Source organism: Myotis yumanensis, unplaced genomic scaffold (genome assembly GCF_028538775.1).
Source record: "Myotis yumanensis isolate MYYU_CA2020_CCGP unplaced genomic scaffold, mMyoYum1.0.hap1 SCAF_9, whole genome shotgun sequence".
NCBI lineage: Eukaryota > Metazoa > Chordata > Mammalia > Chiroptera > Vespertilionidae > Myotis > Myotis yumanensis.
Genome location: NW_027223760.1, coordinates 47,766,575 through 47,783,178, shown reverse-complemented (window position 1 = coordinate 47,783,178; position 16,604 = coordinate 47,766,575). Strand labels below are relative to the sequence as shown.

At 41.8% G+C, this 16,604-nt stretch overlaps 2 protein-coding genes across 2 annotated transcripts in view; one reads left to right on the top strand and one right to left on the bottom strand.

Annotated features, from left to right (window-relative positions):
- Window positions 1-5,182, bottom strand: part of LOC139016002 (probable serine/threonine-protein kinase kinX) — a 177,626-nt gene extending 172,444 nt beyond the window's left edge. Inside the window, exon 1 of the mRNA XM_070423534.1 lies at window positions 5,170-5,182. The gene's annotated coding sequence lies outside the window, so the exon portion shown is untranslated. The remainder of the gene's footprint in view (window positions 1-5,169) is intronic.
- A 676-nt stretch (window positions 5,183-5,858) lies between these two features.
- The window catches only part of CALCR (calcitonin receptor), a 73,534-nt gene continuing 62,788 nt past the window's right edge, over window positions 5,859-16,604 (top strand). The window contains exons 1-2 of the mRNA XM_070425120.1: window positions 5,859-5,889; window positions 6,079-6,288. Coding sequence (XP_070281221.1) covers window positions 6,282-6,288 — 7 coding nt within the window. The 5' untranslated portion in view covers window positions 5,859-5,889; window positions 6,079-6,281. The remainder of the gene's footprint in view (window positions 5,890-6,078; window positions 6,289-16,604) is intronic.

The window sequence follows — 16,604 nt, the reverse complement described above, 5'->3', positions numbered from 1 at the left end:
AAAGGAAAGTTGTGTGGACAATATATTCTACTGTTATACGATTTCATTCATGGTATATTTACCATGTAATTGAAAATGTCACCTCTTATTTTATGCTAAAAAAAGGATAATTCTATTTCTGGGGCACGTAAAGCTCCACGTTTGTAACACTCGCCCACCCACACCAGAGTCTGTTAGTGCCAAAGTATTAGATTTCAGAGAGACGATAACTAGTAAAAACAAATCTCTTCCCAGGCAGAATTAATCCCCTCTCTTCTGAGCTCCCAGGGCACTGTAACACACTTCTGCTATAGTTCTTTGAATTGTTATTAATTGTTTAAATGGTTTGACTCCTCCATTAGACTATTCTATGCCTGGCAGGTAAAAATTCACTGCAATTCGGATGACGAGGTGTTCAGGTTTTGGTCGGCTGAAACAGAAATTATTTTTTGAAAGATTTCTTTGGCTGTCATTTAAACATCCGTGAAACTGTACAGAAGTGCCAATGAAAATAATCTTACGCCTCACTATTTTTTGTCTATAATATATATATATATATATATATATATATATATATATATATATATATACATATACATATTTGTGCTGAGTAATTCCTGAATCAAGGTTCTTTATATATTTATACAAACAGAGATTCTAAAAGGCAGCCTAATAATCTGGGCTTCTTTTCTGGTCATTTAACTCATTGAGCACCAGTCGCTGCCTCTTTGCAATAATAACTGTATCTACTTCATAGACTTAAAATGAGATAATACATTAAAGTGCCTAGTATAATGCATAACATATAGTAGGTGATCGGAGTTCAATAAAGGCATTGATTTTTCATCAGAAAAAGGGAAAACTGAGAGTCCTAAGGTATTAAAGACAAGTTTTACATTAGTTCTGAGTAATGCTGTAAATTGTCTTGCATTTCAGCACTCTGCCATCATAGTCCGAGATAACCCAAGCCGAAAAGCTAATGCGATGTGAGCGTTCTCTCCTAATTTAACTGCACATGGACCAGAGTCCTTACAATTACCACTACCTGTCTCGCTTACTGCAAACCAAATACCTCCCCTCTCCCTGATTCCTGAGCACAGACTAAAGTGCAGAAAGCCTTGCACAAATACACACAATCACAAAAAAGAGTAGGTACCTGAGCCAAGTGACATTTGTTTTCATTTAACGGTGGGTGAAGTGGCCCGGTAGGAGATTTTTACGAGGGAGCTCAGAACGGCTGGCTCCTTCTCATTCCCATCTCAGCTCCAGGGGGACCTTCCCCGAGCATCCTAGCACGGCACTACCCATGCCTGCCTCTCCGTCCTCTGTCCATGGTTGCATGTCATTGTCATTATCTGAGATTAACACCTTATTTTCTTATTATATTATCTGTTTCCATCCTCCTAGTAGAATGCAAACTTTGAAAACTCAGTCGTTATTTATTTCATGAATTAATAAATGAATGCATGCACCAATTTGCTCCTGCGTTTTTCTCCCGGCTCCTGGATTTTCACCTAGAATTCTCTCTAGAAGCTTAGGAAAATATCTGGATATTTCCCAATTTTATCAGAGAGGGAGCAATTAGTTTCCACTGCTACTTACCGGCGTATGCCTCTGCTATATCCTCCTGGCCGGAGTTATTTTATTTATAAAGTTAGCAGTTAACCCAAGTGTCATGTATGGACGTATAATCTGGAAGGACACTTGCTTGCTAGTTTAAGTGGAGTTTGTGTTTTTTTTTTCCCCTGCTAGGAGATATTCTGTAGAGAAACACAACTGTGTTACACGCTTTGAAAGATGATGAGAGAAGAGAGACCTACAAGTGCACCGGCCCCTATTTCTGTAAAAGAGGTGGAAAGTAGAAGCTGGAGACTACCCTCAGGAGAGCTTGATCTATCAGGTGGAAGTTCAAATTGTTTCAAGATGAAAATATTCATTTTTCACCAGGGTGGATTATTATTCTCTCTGTCATGATGAGGTCTGTAAATCTGTGAAGGGTAATTATATACAGGATAATCACCAGCTGTTGTCTATTTGGAAGGAGGTTACAATAGGAAAAAAACAAATGTCCTCAAATAGATGGTGGGCTTCTTGAGGGTAGGGGCTGCATTTTAAATGTTTTGAGTCCCCTTTGCGGGGCTAGGACAGCTCAGGGTGACATAACGTAATGTTAAATATGCATTAAATTGCTAACAGTTCCGTACGAAGGACTGAGCTGAATTTCAATGTAAGGGAAACTTTGCTGATCGGGGAGTTAACTTAGAGGTGGATATTGGCTTTTCTCTAAAATTGCTTTCCAAGGAAAGCAAGGTAACTCATTAAACCTGATAAATGATATTGTTTCTAAATAGAATTAAATGACTTTTTTTAAGTCCCTCCAAAAGGTGACCTCCTTTTATATTATCATATATAACAAGCACAAGTTTTAGCAGAGTTCATTTTTAATAGCAGACAATTTTCCTTCCACTCACTGCAATTCAAAAAGTCACTGGATTCTAGCATCATAAATGGTGCTAAAATGAGATGGTCTAAATCCTGGTTTTGCAGATGTAAACCTTGCTCTGGAGAGTCGGGGCTGGGAGGTCACTCAACCTTCCCATTGTTAGTGGCAGAACTTCACATTCTCTTCCTCGGACACGGGGACCGGGGTTGGAGCGTCGCAGTGGAGTTTGCATCAGAAGGCTGTGTTTTAGTAGCCAAATGTGGAAGACAAGATATACAATTCTCTCTAAATTAATATCTGCCCCAAGGCAACATTTTTAAAGATGAAAAGGGGCATAGTCTCCTAAAGACGGGGAATTTTTTCAGCCTCATATGAAACCTGAAAATAACACAAATGTGTGACTGCCACATGTTAAGATGCTTATTTTCTAAGGACCCCTTTGACCAACTAATTTCATTCAAAGATTTATTTGCAAATACAAGGTATTTTATTGGAAGCGTGGCTTGTTATAACCGAGCTGTGTCAAGATACTTTTGATTGAGTCACAGAAAGAAATATACTGTATTGTTCATCTCGGTGCACATCTATACCTACACCGCAGAAACACAAGTTCCAAGAAACCGGGCTCACAACTGTCACAAAAAATGAACTTTGCTATTTTCTATTCTACTCCACTTCACTTTTCTTTTTTTTTTTGTAAGCGTAACCCGTATCCACCGAATTGATTGCAGAACCCACGGCCGGGTCTTCTGCGTTTCCAAACACGCTGCCGATTCCTCTTCCCAGACCATCCCCAAGGTCACTGCCCACGCTCCCAGGAGCAACCTGCAAGGCCGTTTCTACATAGACAATATTTTGACCATGTTCAGACAGCAAGAGTTAAATGTCTGCAAACGCCAAGTGCTTCTAACAGGTGCAAACCTCTTTCGTGTGCAATAAACCTCGGCTGCTGACAAAGTTCATCGAGAGACCAGGGAGCCGGTCCTCCATCCCAGGGCCAGGATGTCACCTTCCCCGAAGCTTTTTGCCTCCAGAGATTTCACTCCGATGTCTCTCACACAATTAGCACTTTCATCAGCCTGGGTCTCTCCTGCTTATACACACACATTTAAGGTTTATCATACCCCCATGCCTGTGTGCTCCCTGATTTTGAAACTTTGTCTACGTTAAGGTCAAGGGCTGAGTCCTCACACCTTTAGTAGCTTTATGGAACCAAGTCCATCCTGCTCTCAGGTAACTGCTGGCCGGTCAGGGATGTAGGGTGCCCTAGGATTAACCTCCAACCAAAAAATCTCCCCTGGTGCTAGTTCTACCACACGGTGCAGAGCACAGCAGCAACCTCCACCCGGCAAAAATCTCCCGGCTCAATGTTATGTCCATGATTTGGGGCTACAACCGGGAAATTCTCAATGTTTGACCCCCAGCAATTGACCCTAGGGAGGTACTCAAAGGACTTTAATAATTCTCTGCTTGTTTAGCCCCCAAAAGGGTAATTAATGTTCTGAAAGAGAATTCTTAAAAGAGAGCATGGTCAGGTGTCGGCTGGTCAGCAGCAGCTGAGAAGCCGGGAGCTATCGAACCCGGGACGGATGTCAAAGCCGAGTGAATATTCATATCTAAATCTTAGATGCTCCTAGAGGTTTCTCCTATAGATTTTGTGTGTGTGTGTGCCTTTGCAAGACCCCTTTCCTCCTTGCCCAGATTCCTTTCCTCATCCAATTTTTTGCTGCTAATAACTACATTCCCGGGAATAACGGGGCTGGAGACTATTCCCCTGCAGTGGGGTAATGCTGTAGGGGTTGAATGCAGGGTGAGCCAATGCAGCCCTGTAAGTCACCAGACTGCAGGTGGCAAGGAAGGGGCAGGGGCTATGGAGGGGAGACAGAGCCTGAAAAACAAAAACCTTGCTTTGCCCCTTGTCTGTCCTCTATTGGGTTCCCTGAAAGCCCCCAATCACACAAATTAGGGGGTCCCTGAGATCCCCCTGGGGTGGGGAGTGGGGAACTCCCCTTTGGGCACACACACATGCACCTTTTGCCTCTACCAGTAATGTATCCCTCCAGGGAAGCAGCAGAGACCCGATGGGTGCAAGTTGCAGTCCCATTCACCGGGCACCTCTGTCTCCTGAGTGCCTAGGAGACACTCAGCCTGCCGGGGGAAGTGTGCTGTGCTGCCGTCTGCCTTTCTTCTCGTCCTATTATATTGTTATTATTAGTTCTCTTAACCTGCACACCATCAATCAAACAGCAGTTTTGATCATCTGGACGGTGGATAGCCACCTGGCAGTCCCGGGACGCGCGGGATGCTGCAATCTTAGCCCAACAGCCCTGGTACAGAGTTAGGGGAAAAGTGCCCACGGCTGCCTTGCTCTACCCAGCGGTGGGCTTCAGGATGCTAAGGGCTGCGGGTCCTTGGAACCAACGTGCCCCCCTCCCAAGGTGCCGCTAGCCCGGGCTACACCTGGTCCGGATTCGGATCGTCCCGGGATGCACCAGGCATCCACGGAATTTAGGAGGAAACAGGGAGATGTCTCGGTCCCCAACACAATTCTGGCACCCCAGACCCCCATCTTCCCAGCCGTCCGCACTGCAATCGCCCACCCTAAGCTCCCGTGCCCACCACCAGACCCCCTACGTGGAGCGCGCGCCGTTCCCCCAAATCCAGCCTGCGCCCCCAGCTCGGGACAGCTTGCCTAACTCCGGACACTCGCCCAGGGCTTGCTGGACCACCGTGGCCGCTCTTCTTACCTCCAGCCTCCGGGATCCCTTTCTTGCCTCCTCTCAGCACCCAGCTCCTAGCCAAGCGCGCTCCCACCCATGCCCATCCCACTTTCTCTACCTTGCCCGCTCTTCAGAGGCTCCCAGGTGGTGCCGTCCCCGGAGTAGTGACTGAAGGAGCCAAGGTGGCTCGGTCTCCCGGGGTGGGTTCTTTTGGAAACTCCCCTCCCTCTGGAATTGGCGTCCTCCGGAGAGGGGACAGGGCTCCCACAAAGCTGTTTCCGGGGACGGTACGAATCTCCCAGACCCCCGCCCACCCTTCGCGCTCTTACCCAAGCTCTAACTCGGGTCCCTCTCCTGCTTCCTGTGTTTTCGCTGCCTTTTGGTCTCCCGGACTGGTAGGGTGAGTCCCAGCCCGGAATGGAGCGAGACAACCGTGGGTGCAGCCCCACTCGCGGGTCGAGGGGGGAGAGGGGCTGGCGCGGAGGCGCACAGAGCTCTCCTACTCGCCCCTCCCTCTCCTGGGACCGGAAAGGGCTGACGGGGGCGGAGGGGCTGGGGGGTGGGGGGGGCTGGCGCTCATCAATTCCGCATCCACCTCCTCTGCAGCAAGGGGGGGGGGGGGAAGGGGGTGGAGGGAGGAGGCGGGAGGGGTGGGGCAAGAGTGCGGGCGAGGATTTAAAGACTCTTAAGTCTGGAGAACTTTGCGCACTGCTCACAGCGGAGCCAGGAAAGCTAGGCGCCTGGAAGGTGAGCCTTCAGGACTTTGGGGAGATAGAAGACAGCACAGGGGGAAAGCAGTTGCCTTTTAGCTTCTCAGACCAGCTGGGACTTGGGGTAAAGTATCCCTTAAGGTAGAATTAACGTGTCAGGGAATCGAGAGGGGGCCTGGAGAAGAAGGGCTGGAGACTAACGCAGTTTGCTTTCATCTCCAACTAGGACAGGCAGCCCCCCACATTTTGGGTGGGCTGCGCCGCTTGGCCGGCGGACCTGCCTGGGTTGGAGAGGTGCGCACCGTCTGCGCCTCGCCCAGCACCTGGCCTCCCCGGCAGCCGCTGAGCGCTGGAGTTCCAGAGTCTGGAGGCACTACCTAAGAATCCCCTACCCTTCTGCCCAGCTGAGTCCAGCTGCCCAGCGAAAGCATGAAAGGTAAGGAGGGTCTGGGAAGGGGCTTGGGGATGTTCCCAGGGACGGTTAACAGCGGTGGGGTCCGAGATACCTTGTTTTGTTTATTTGCTGCAAAACTGCTGTTGGATGGTGGTGTTTGAGGTTCTGATGATGTAGGGTCAGCTTGATTTTCGTCTGCGTCACTTCTTCACCTTGGTTAAAGAAAAGATGGTGGTCCTGGGAAACTTACGGTTTCCTATGGATGGTTTGTGACTTCTATTTTGTTGTGAATAGGAGATTTTCCTCAAAAGTTTTGATCTCCAATTTATTGGGTATGAAAATTTTGAAGCTGAAAGTGATGGTGTTTATGAACTAACAGACAGTGTCGGCATCGATGTGATGTGTCATGGTTGTTCTGGATATTGGGAATGAGTACAGTGGTGAATGGAGTTGCTTGTTAAGTCATGTTTTACAGAGAATTATTTTCCAACAATCATTTATGCATAGCAGCCATTCTTCACACCTATTAGGAAAAATATGTTGTGTGCATAGTTTCCAAAAGGGTACTCTTTTTTTCTCTCTCTCTCTCTTCATGATGCTCTTTCCAAGCTGGGGTGAGAGACATCAAGAAAAGCTTTAACAAATTAATTCTTCCAAAAATATACATTTTGCTTGAAGTCTAAGAAAATCCAATCAGAGTCAAAAATCAACAATGCCATTCAATTTTAGCCTGTTACTCGGGCTTTATTTTTGAAAATCTATTAAGTTCCATGTGAAATCTTTAACCTGATATTATGCGGTATAGGGAAGGCAGGGGTCCACAATGAATCTTCAGGAGACCCTCACGATATCATGGCTGTTGTTAACCTGAACCAAGTCATCTATGCAAGGCTATTTCTTGAATTTATTGGGTGATTGAAAGTAAAATGTTCAAAATAAACCCAAGTGTGACCTTGTAGTTCCTGAAACTAATCTTTAAATAGCCGAATGTCCAAGTTTGAGTCTGTCTTAGGTGATAAGAGTAAGCAAATATTTTATGTACTTGGACCACTTTGGCTTACCAGTAAAGACAAAGTAGGACTGAATGCAATTAGTGGTGTGGAATTTATAAAGTATAATTTGAATAGCATTTTGCTAGCCTACTATGTGCTTGGCTAAAGAACTCAGCTTTAAAAATTCAAAATTGCTGGTTTTCTTCCCTGGCCTTATGAGAGGAACCAAGGTGATTAGATTTGCAAAACATCTTTGCAGTTTCAGTGCTCTCGGGGGGCACTCATTCCTACTCAATATTTTAACATGGCTCAAAACATCCATTAGCCTGGATTTGCTTGAGTTCTATGCCTCTAATCTACTGTTAATTTTAGGAACTCTAGCTGCAAGAATAATACTGAGTCACATTGTAAAATGTTGTAAGATTATTGACCACACCAGCATACTGAGCATAGTAAACATGAAACCCTTATTATAATTTACTCATAAGAACACATAAATAATCTCAGAGTTGTATTGTTTTATGATAATTAGAGTTGAAGAAAATTAGCCTATATATATTTGACTTCTGTTTCCCATTTTCCTGTGTTTTTTGGAACTCTAGATAATGAATAGTGATGGGTAGATAAAGACAGAATTTGCTGCAGTCGGTTACAGAAATGGAGGTATGACTTAGCATCTTGGTGAATGTCTCAGACTCTTTTCAATGTTGACATGAATGAAGATATTACCTATTGTTGGTTTTTATCAGAGGAAAAACAAAATGGAAATAGGAGACCGGTGATATTTTAAATGATAGCCTAAACCAGTGTTCTCAACTCAGGCTGCAAATTGGAATCAATGAAGAACTTAAAAAAAAAAAAAAGGTGCCCAGACCCTACCTGATACCAATTAAATCAGAATATCTGAGGAAGGGGTCTATATTTTGATATTTTTGAAAATATGATTGTAATGTGCAGCCATGATTGGGAACCACTGGCTAATATGGTTCCTATGGGATTTGAATCTGTTAATGTCGGAGGGTCTTAGAGAAAATAAATGCAATATGTTCTATTGCCGGTCTAATCTTTTCTTCTTTAAAAAAAAAATGTACAACTTGATTTCCCAATTAGAAGAAAGAGTTTTTTTTTCTTTTCCTTTTTTTTGGTAGATATTTAAACCATAATAGCTTCTGGGGGAAAATTTGTTTTTTTCTCCAGAAAACAATCTATTGAGTTTGAATCTTATTTGTCTAGAAAATGCTTTAGTAAATTAAGTCTACCTATAGGAGATATTGGAATTAATGCTTTATGAAACACAGAACCTGACCTCATTTTGCTAAGGTCATCGTATGTAATGTGTAAATATGTACCCTTTTGAAAGGGGAGGAGGAGAAAAACAATACTATTCTCCTTGGCATACCAACTAACAGATCCCGGGTGCTGCGTATGTTCTAGAATGTCCACATAAATTATTTATTTAAAGCTTACAATAGCTTTGTGAGGTACCAGCTATTATTCTGATTTCTGTATGAGGAAATTAAGGACCCATTCGGTTAATAGATTTGCTCAAAGCCACAAACCAAGTAAATTTAATATGTGTTTGAACGCAGTTCTTGTTCTAAGTTCAATACTGTAACAAAATATATATTTACATACATAATTTATATATTTAAATTTAAGGACAGGGGGAAAAAAAAGCAGTTTTGGTTAAGAGCACAGATTCTGACATGGCTCTGCTTGGGTTTTATGCCCGGCTCCATCACTTTCTAAGAAGCTGTGGGATTTTGGGCAAATAATTTAACCTTTTCATGCCTTCATTTCCTTTGCAAAAAGGATTTTTCTAATGAGAATTATATGAGTTAATATTTGTGAGTCACTTTGGGTAGGTGCCTGGTGCATAGTAGGTTCTATGTAAGTGTTATATTTTTTTAAATGTCATTTATTCAGAAATATTTTTGATTGTTTATTATATGCCAAGAATTGCATCATGCCTGATGTTACATAAAAAAATAAGACATGTCCCAATCTTCAAGGATTTTGAGTCTAATAAAGAATGATATTTTCTTCCATTTTAATTTTAATTAAAAGCATTATTTTGTGTGACAACTGTATGCTCTTCAATACTAATATGATCTTACAGAGGTCCATAAAATGAGGATTATTAAACCAATGATAATAACATGTTGTCACAATGGCATTAACTTGTTTTCAATTCTATTATCAATATACACATAATAACATTCAAATATATTTTGGGCTTTACTTTATGAGTTTAGGAAACTGATAATATGAAAAGGTTTCAGGTCTTTAAAATGGTATTTTCAGGGTGAAGAATTTAGGGGAGGGGGGAGAGAATTAGTAGAAAATGTCATCGGAATCTATTCCCAAATGCAATTTTCTTGAATTGTTTTTCAAAAAGAGTATTGTCTAGAACATATTTTGTAAAATAAAAAGCAAAATAATTTTAGGGTAAGCAGTGCCCATCAATGAGTACAATTAAAGGTCTCTATTCAAGACTGGCTCGGCAAAACTCCATCTCATAGGAGCTGGCCACGCTTCTTCCCCGAGCTGAGCTGCTGCCCGGCATTGCATCAGACCTCCAGGGTACCTGTGACACCTGAGGTACAAGATTCTGTCTTTGTTCAAATGAAAGCCTCTCATTATTAAAAATAGCAGAGGAATTGCTATCCTTTGTCAAAGAATAACACAGACACTCTAAACCTATGGAGCTGTGTTTTCAAAGAAATAAAGTACTTGGCTCGGTGAAATAGGTTCTGGTTTTGTAATCAATATTTAACCATTTTATTTCCTTAAAATTTCTGTTTGCAAATGGATGTCTCTCTTTTCTCTTAGCAAGTCTCAAGGCTACTCCCAATTTTTCCCAAGGATGCTGCATTTTTCTTCCTCATCCTCCCATTGCCACCCTTCAAAAAAAAAAAAAACTTAAATATTCTCCAAATATTCGGTCACCTTCAGACTCCCTGTGCTGCATTGAGTGTTACATAACATGGTCAGACTTGTTTACCAAGCTCCCATTTTGTTCACCATTCCTCGGTGAGTCCTGGGGAACAGAAGACAAAAGCCACTCCTCAGCCTGGCATTAAAGATGCCTCATGATATAATTCCCATGTTATCTTTCTTATCTAAGTCAATGACAAACTTCAACAGCTACCTAATTCCAGTTCTGCAGCCTCAGTGAAGCCACTAAAATGGACTCCAGGTTCGGAGTCTATCCTTCACTTTTAACCCTTATGCCCTTGCCTGTCAGCCTCAGTTTGTGTTCTATTGCCTCAAAATGAAGGTCTGAGTGACAGGGGAGAGGGCTTGGCTTTAGCATCGGTTTCTTCCCAAAACCCTAATCCCAGCCCCTCCCTCTTCTATGTCTGGGAGTTCAGAATTCAGCATTTCAAATCTTGCCTTCCTTTATCCCTCAAAATGTATTCATCATTCACCCATAACACGTCCAACACATATCCATTCTGAGAGTTTTGCTCATATTTTAAAACTCAGTATTTACTAAGTCAGGGGGTAATGTGACGAATGACAGCTCCTGGCTTTATGAGGATGGGAGGAGAAGACAGACCACAGACAATTACACACCCGTGTGGTAAGTACTGCAGTAGAGAAACACCACGAATGTTCTGGAAGCAGGAACAGCACCTAGCCGGGCATGGGGGGAGGTTTTCAGTGAAGGTGACCCTGAAGGGAACATGACTCAGCATTGCACCAACAAGACAGAAAGAGGAGGGGGAGAGATGACGTGTGTTCAGACCGGATACCAGTCTATCAGAAGCCCTGGGGGCTTGAAACAACAGACTGATTTAGGGAAATAACAGATATTTTAGTTAGTCCCGGGGTCTACAAGGCACACATTACAATGGGGTTTTCGTGCCTGCAGGGTTGAAGGGTTTGCATGTTATCAAGAAGACAACAGTGGTCCTAGAAGGAGTTAAAAGACGGGACTGATGCAATCAGGTCTGCCATCCTGGTAGATCACTGAAGGAAAATTGGGGGAAATCATAGTCTGGAAAAAGGATAAATACAAATGAATTGGAAGCCTGGAGCCTTTTGCAGTAACGGGGGGGAAATAATTAGGATCACCTTGTTGGAGATAGAAAAAGAAAAAAACATTATTGTTGGGAAATGGCTGATGCTGTGACCAATTCCAGGTTTCTTTTACAGATAATAGGAGAGATGGATACCATTCAGATAATCCAGAAAAGGAATATTTTAGGGAAGGAAGATAAAGAATTTAAATTTGTAACATGATGCATTTGACTTATTTATGTGAGGATGCCCGGAAGAAGTTGATACAGAAAAGGAATGGCTCAGAGAAAGAATTCTGTACCAGAGATACAGATTTGGGAGACGTAAGTGTGTAGGAATGGAGGGTTTCACCTTTGAAGAAATAAAAAAAAGAAAAGAAAACAAAGGCAGAATATTAAAAAGAAAAGAAAAACACCAATTTTTTTAAAGGAACAATTAGAAAACAAGCCTGCAAAAAAGGCAGTGATGCAAAGCTAGATGAAAGGAAGAAACACAAGAGAAAGCAGTTTTATGGAGAAGAAAGTAGGCAACTAAACAGGACATTACAAGTAAATAAAGTAGGATAAGGAATAAACAATTCCAGTAGTGGGTTAGGTGTGGATTAAGGAATAAATAAGTGAAGAAATAGAGACACTGAAAGTACACAATCATTTCAATCACTTCGACAGGCCCCCCTTATATTATGTCCTCTTTTTGAAATCATACAATCCACTCAAGTTTAACGAACATGCTGCGTCCGTCTTTTAGCTTTACCTGCATAGCCAATGACCCCCCGAGCAAGAGGTAATACCACATCCTGATACCTCTTTCCTTAGAGCTTTCAGAAATCCATGCGTGCACACCTCTGTGTGTATAAAGCATTCGTCCCTTTTATCGTTCATTGAATTAGACTCTAGATCTCTTTAATAATAATATGGATTGGGGGGAAATATGTGTTTTATAAACCCCTACCTTCAAGGATTGCAATCTAGAAATCATTGTATTACAGCAGCCAAATATTTCTCAAAATGTTTGTGCACTCAAAAGTTGCACAGCTGAATTGCAGGGAAACATGCCAGTTTGGGGTCATAAGTTATACCATTGTATACTTATCTTATGACACTATCTCCCCTTTTTGTTGTGGATATCTGTTAATTTTTATTTCCCTGCTAGAATAAAAAGGACAAAGTCATCCTTTTATTCCGTATTCCCCATCACACACAAGAGACCTTCTTAGTGAAATGAGTTAAACTTCCTTAAATGTGGCCATACATATCACGCTTTTATTTTCCTTAAATTATTTTTGTCACATTCCGGCTTACATTTTCCCTCTTTTAAGATATCAACTAGCGGTGGCCCCAGAGATTTCAGCCCCTCCTCTCTGCTACTTCCTCTAAATCAATAATTCATTCACATTTCTTATTTCCAGTTTGAGTCGGTGTTGGCTTGAGGAGCCAACTCTGTTTTCTTTAGCAAGCATTTAAAACATAGCTTACATATTCAGAACATAGCGCTCAGTTTAAGCACGCAGAACGATTCCATCAGCCCCTTGACACTTTCTTAATCACAAAGTATAGACCTCTCCTTCTCCCCCCTGCCTCTTGCACGAGGCTGAAGCTTCTAGTGGAATTTATAGGCAGGAAAAAAAACAAACAAACAGGATATTCCTTCTCATATCCTCAATATGGACCAGAGCCCTGAAAGCAGTTAATCCTAAATTGTTTGAATTACCAATAATCAGCAAGTTAATACTTCCTAGACTTTAGGAATGTAACTAAAATAATAACAAAAACCGCTACAATTTGCCCTGGCCAGGTGGTTCAGTTGGTTGGCGTGTTTTCCCACACACCAAAAGGTTGTGGGTTTGATTTCTAGTCAGGGCACATACCTAGGTCGCAGGTTCGCTCCCTAGTCGGGGGGTGCATACGGGAGGCAACTGATGGATGTTTTTCTCTCACATCACTGTTCCTCTCTATAAAAATAATAAACATGTCCTCTGGTGAAGATTTGATATCTATATATGTACATAGATACATACAAACAGCTACCATTCATTGAGCCCCTACTCTGTCCTGGATACAACAATGCTTAGTCACTTCTCATGACACTCCTGTGGACTGTTATCAAGCCCATTCCACAGATGAAGAAACAGAGGCTCAGAAAGTCCATGTCACTCTCCAGGGTGCACACTGTCTCTGAAGCAATGAGCTAGAACTCAAATCTAATTTTTTCTGATGCCAAAGGGCTATGCTCATACCACCACTGCCGTCAAGTGACATTTCGGTAGTGACTTAGAGAAATTTTTATTGTAATTAATACATATTGTCTTGAATGATTTGAGCCTTTATTCACAGATGGAATTAGGGGCCCCTTTGCATCGATATTTCTGGGGGCTCTAAGCTCAGCTTTTCATCTCAGCTATATGTCAAATCGACATTCTAGGTAGCTCTGTACAAAGCAGGAACTTTCTGCACAGCAATACAAAGGTAAAATGTGATAGAGTTCTAGGCTTTCACATCTGACCCAAACCTATTTTTATTAAATAGATATAAAATGTATTTATTATAAACAGATATGAATTTGGGGTCAGCCTAATATGAAAACTATATTTATTCTTTCCTGGGACCTAAAAGTAACAGCACTTATCCCAGGACTATAGGATGAAATAAAAAAATCTCTATTTTATAACAATAATTTTCCCAGGAAAGCTCTGCCATTTGAGGAAATTTCCTCTCTTGCAGGGTATTCACGAGTCAACTTGGGCAGCAGGGGAAAAAGAAAGGCAAAGTGCACTAAAGCCAAATTTAAATTTCAAATTGACTTGGCTCATACATTAATTAACCCAGGCTTTGGCATAATTATTTGTTTCCAGCCTTCCGTCTTACAGACAGAATTATTACAAGCATGAAGGCATATTGTAGGAAATCTCGGTGTCTACAGACATTGATATGGATCGAATCTCTTTAGCCCAAGATTCAAAGACGTTCCTGGCACAGAGAGTGCAATAATGCAAATTGCTTTAGCACTTCGTTCCTTGAACCCACCACAGGGCTAAAAGGTCAAGACAATATTAGAACACTTTTTCATTTCTAACATCATATAGACCTTTAAAGGTGGCATCAGGCAAAACCCCAGCAAAGTGGAGAGCGATAGTTGTTGCTCGGGGGCCAATTCAGGAAAAAACAAGCATTTACTGAGTTGCTTTGTTTCCCACTCAAAATGACAATAATTTTATTGTCTCCAATGATAAAATATATATCCTTGAAATGAGATATATTAATTTAGTGAATAGAAACTTAATCAGAAAATTGGATTTTATTTTCTAGCTACTAAAATTTTAATAATCTGGGCAAATTTGGGAAGTAGCAGATTGGAGTCGACAGATATCAAACTAGAAGTTATAGTCTCATGGAGCTGCACTTTAACTTGTTAAAGAGGCCTAACTAGTATTTGAGATGGTGCCAGAAAATTTCTAATATTTTACCCTGATTATTGATCAGGAGCCCTGTGCTTTCATTGAAGAGATTGAAGCACAGACAACATATTTCGCTACCAGCAGGTGACAGTGCTGCCCTAAGAATCCCAGCCTTCTGACTCCATGTCCAGTGCTCTCCCCTAAGACGGCAAAGTCCCAGGGAATCATGAGCATTTGCAGAGAAAAGCCTGCATGAATGTACTTGCAGATGACCCTGAGGAGAGTGAAACACGTAAATCAGAGTGGCCCTGAACTACATTGCATAAGAGGCGGGGCCTATCTCCGGTGCCTCTTCTTTTCTCTTAGCTTCCCTGCCACTCACAGTATTCCCACGTATTCCAGAATCCTGCTTTCCTGGGGAAAAGCCCCTTTGCTTGAGTCTTTCCATAATCTCCACCCCAACTCCCCTTGCCCACCAAAATCAACTGGGGTTTTTTTTGTTTGTTTGTTTTTCCAATGCTATTGCTACAAACCCTGCTGTCTGCAAATAATGTGGTAGGGGAATGAGCCCTTATTCCCATCAGGGAAAAAATGTTTGCATTATCAGTGATTCAGGAGGTAATTCAACTACCTATGCCACTCACTCCACCACGCTAATGAGGCTCCATTCACTGAAACACACCACCTCACACCCTCACAGAGCTCTACCCTCTGTCATTTAATCTTGTCCTATCCACAGTGCTTCTCAGTGCATGTGACCATAAGACCCTTTTATGCTACCTCAACTCTTACTATCCTACTGAAAATCTTTGGGAAATAGGCCTTTTCTGAAATAAAGTTAAGTAACAACAGGAATTTTAAGTGCTGATGCAAGCGTGCCTTGCTGATAAATTGAAATATTCCCTGAGATGTAAGTTCACGGTGGGATTGACCTTCTGGTGTCATATCCATGAGTCTAAATAGGTCTAGTACCTGCTAAGGCAAAACTGCACCCCAGTTTACAATATCCGTATCATCCTTGAAGGATATGGGTTTTTTTAAAAATCTAATTAAAAGTGGATAACTGTATCCACTGCTCATGGCCTCTGTTGAATCTGCGATGTTTACCAACCACAGTCGTCACTCAGTTGCCTTATTATCTATTCATGGAGGCAGGCATTTCTAAGATAAATGCTAAAGAACTTTCCACAAACTACTTTGCTCATGGGACTTTTTAATAGGTATGTCAAGCTGCAATATGCAAAACTAACTGAAATAAGAAACACACCCCATCCTTACAACCAACTGGTACATAGTAGGTCCCTAAAAATTAAGTTTCAATGTTGGAAGTGACGGGACCCTAATCAAAATAGAGCCCATTGTGAAACTTGGATCAATAGCTGTTCTCCAGCGACGTGTCATGTCCAGTTTTTTAAAAAAGTATGTTTTCAAAACTTTTAAGGAAACTTGAATATAAAACAGATTCATTGAAGTATTTCAATAATGATGACAATGGTAACAATGGTAATAGTTGCAAGCACTTACATAGAACTTACCATGAACCAGTAATGTCCTAAGCCTTGTATAGATTTTAATATATTTAATCCTCACAGCGACCTTCTCAGGTAGGTGCTATTATTATCCACTTTACACAAGGAGGAAACGGAAGCACAGAGAGGTAAGTGACCTACGGAAGAGCACACAGCTAATCCACAGCAGATTCGGGAATGAAACCAAGAAGGTCTGGCTCCAAAGAGTGAGTAAATTCTAAAAGGGAAACGTACTTATTATACATTTATGTTCAAATTCCAACAGCATTTATGATGATGTAAAAGATTTTTCAGTTTTGCATTTTTGCAGGTCTCTCAACAGCAGATCCACGGATTTCTCTCTTTTTCTTAGAAAATAAGAGGAATTAACCAGCGGTTTTCCTTATTGTTCTAAATGTTAATCTCTGCAGCTGTCAT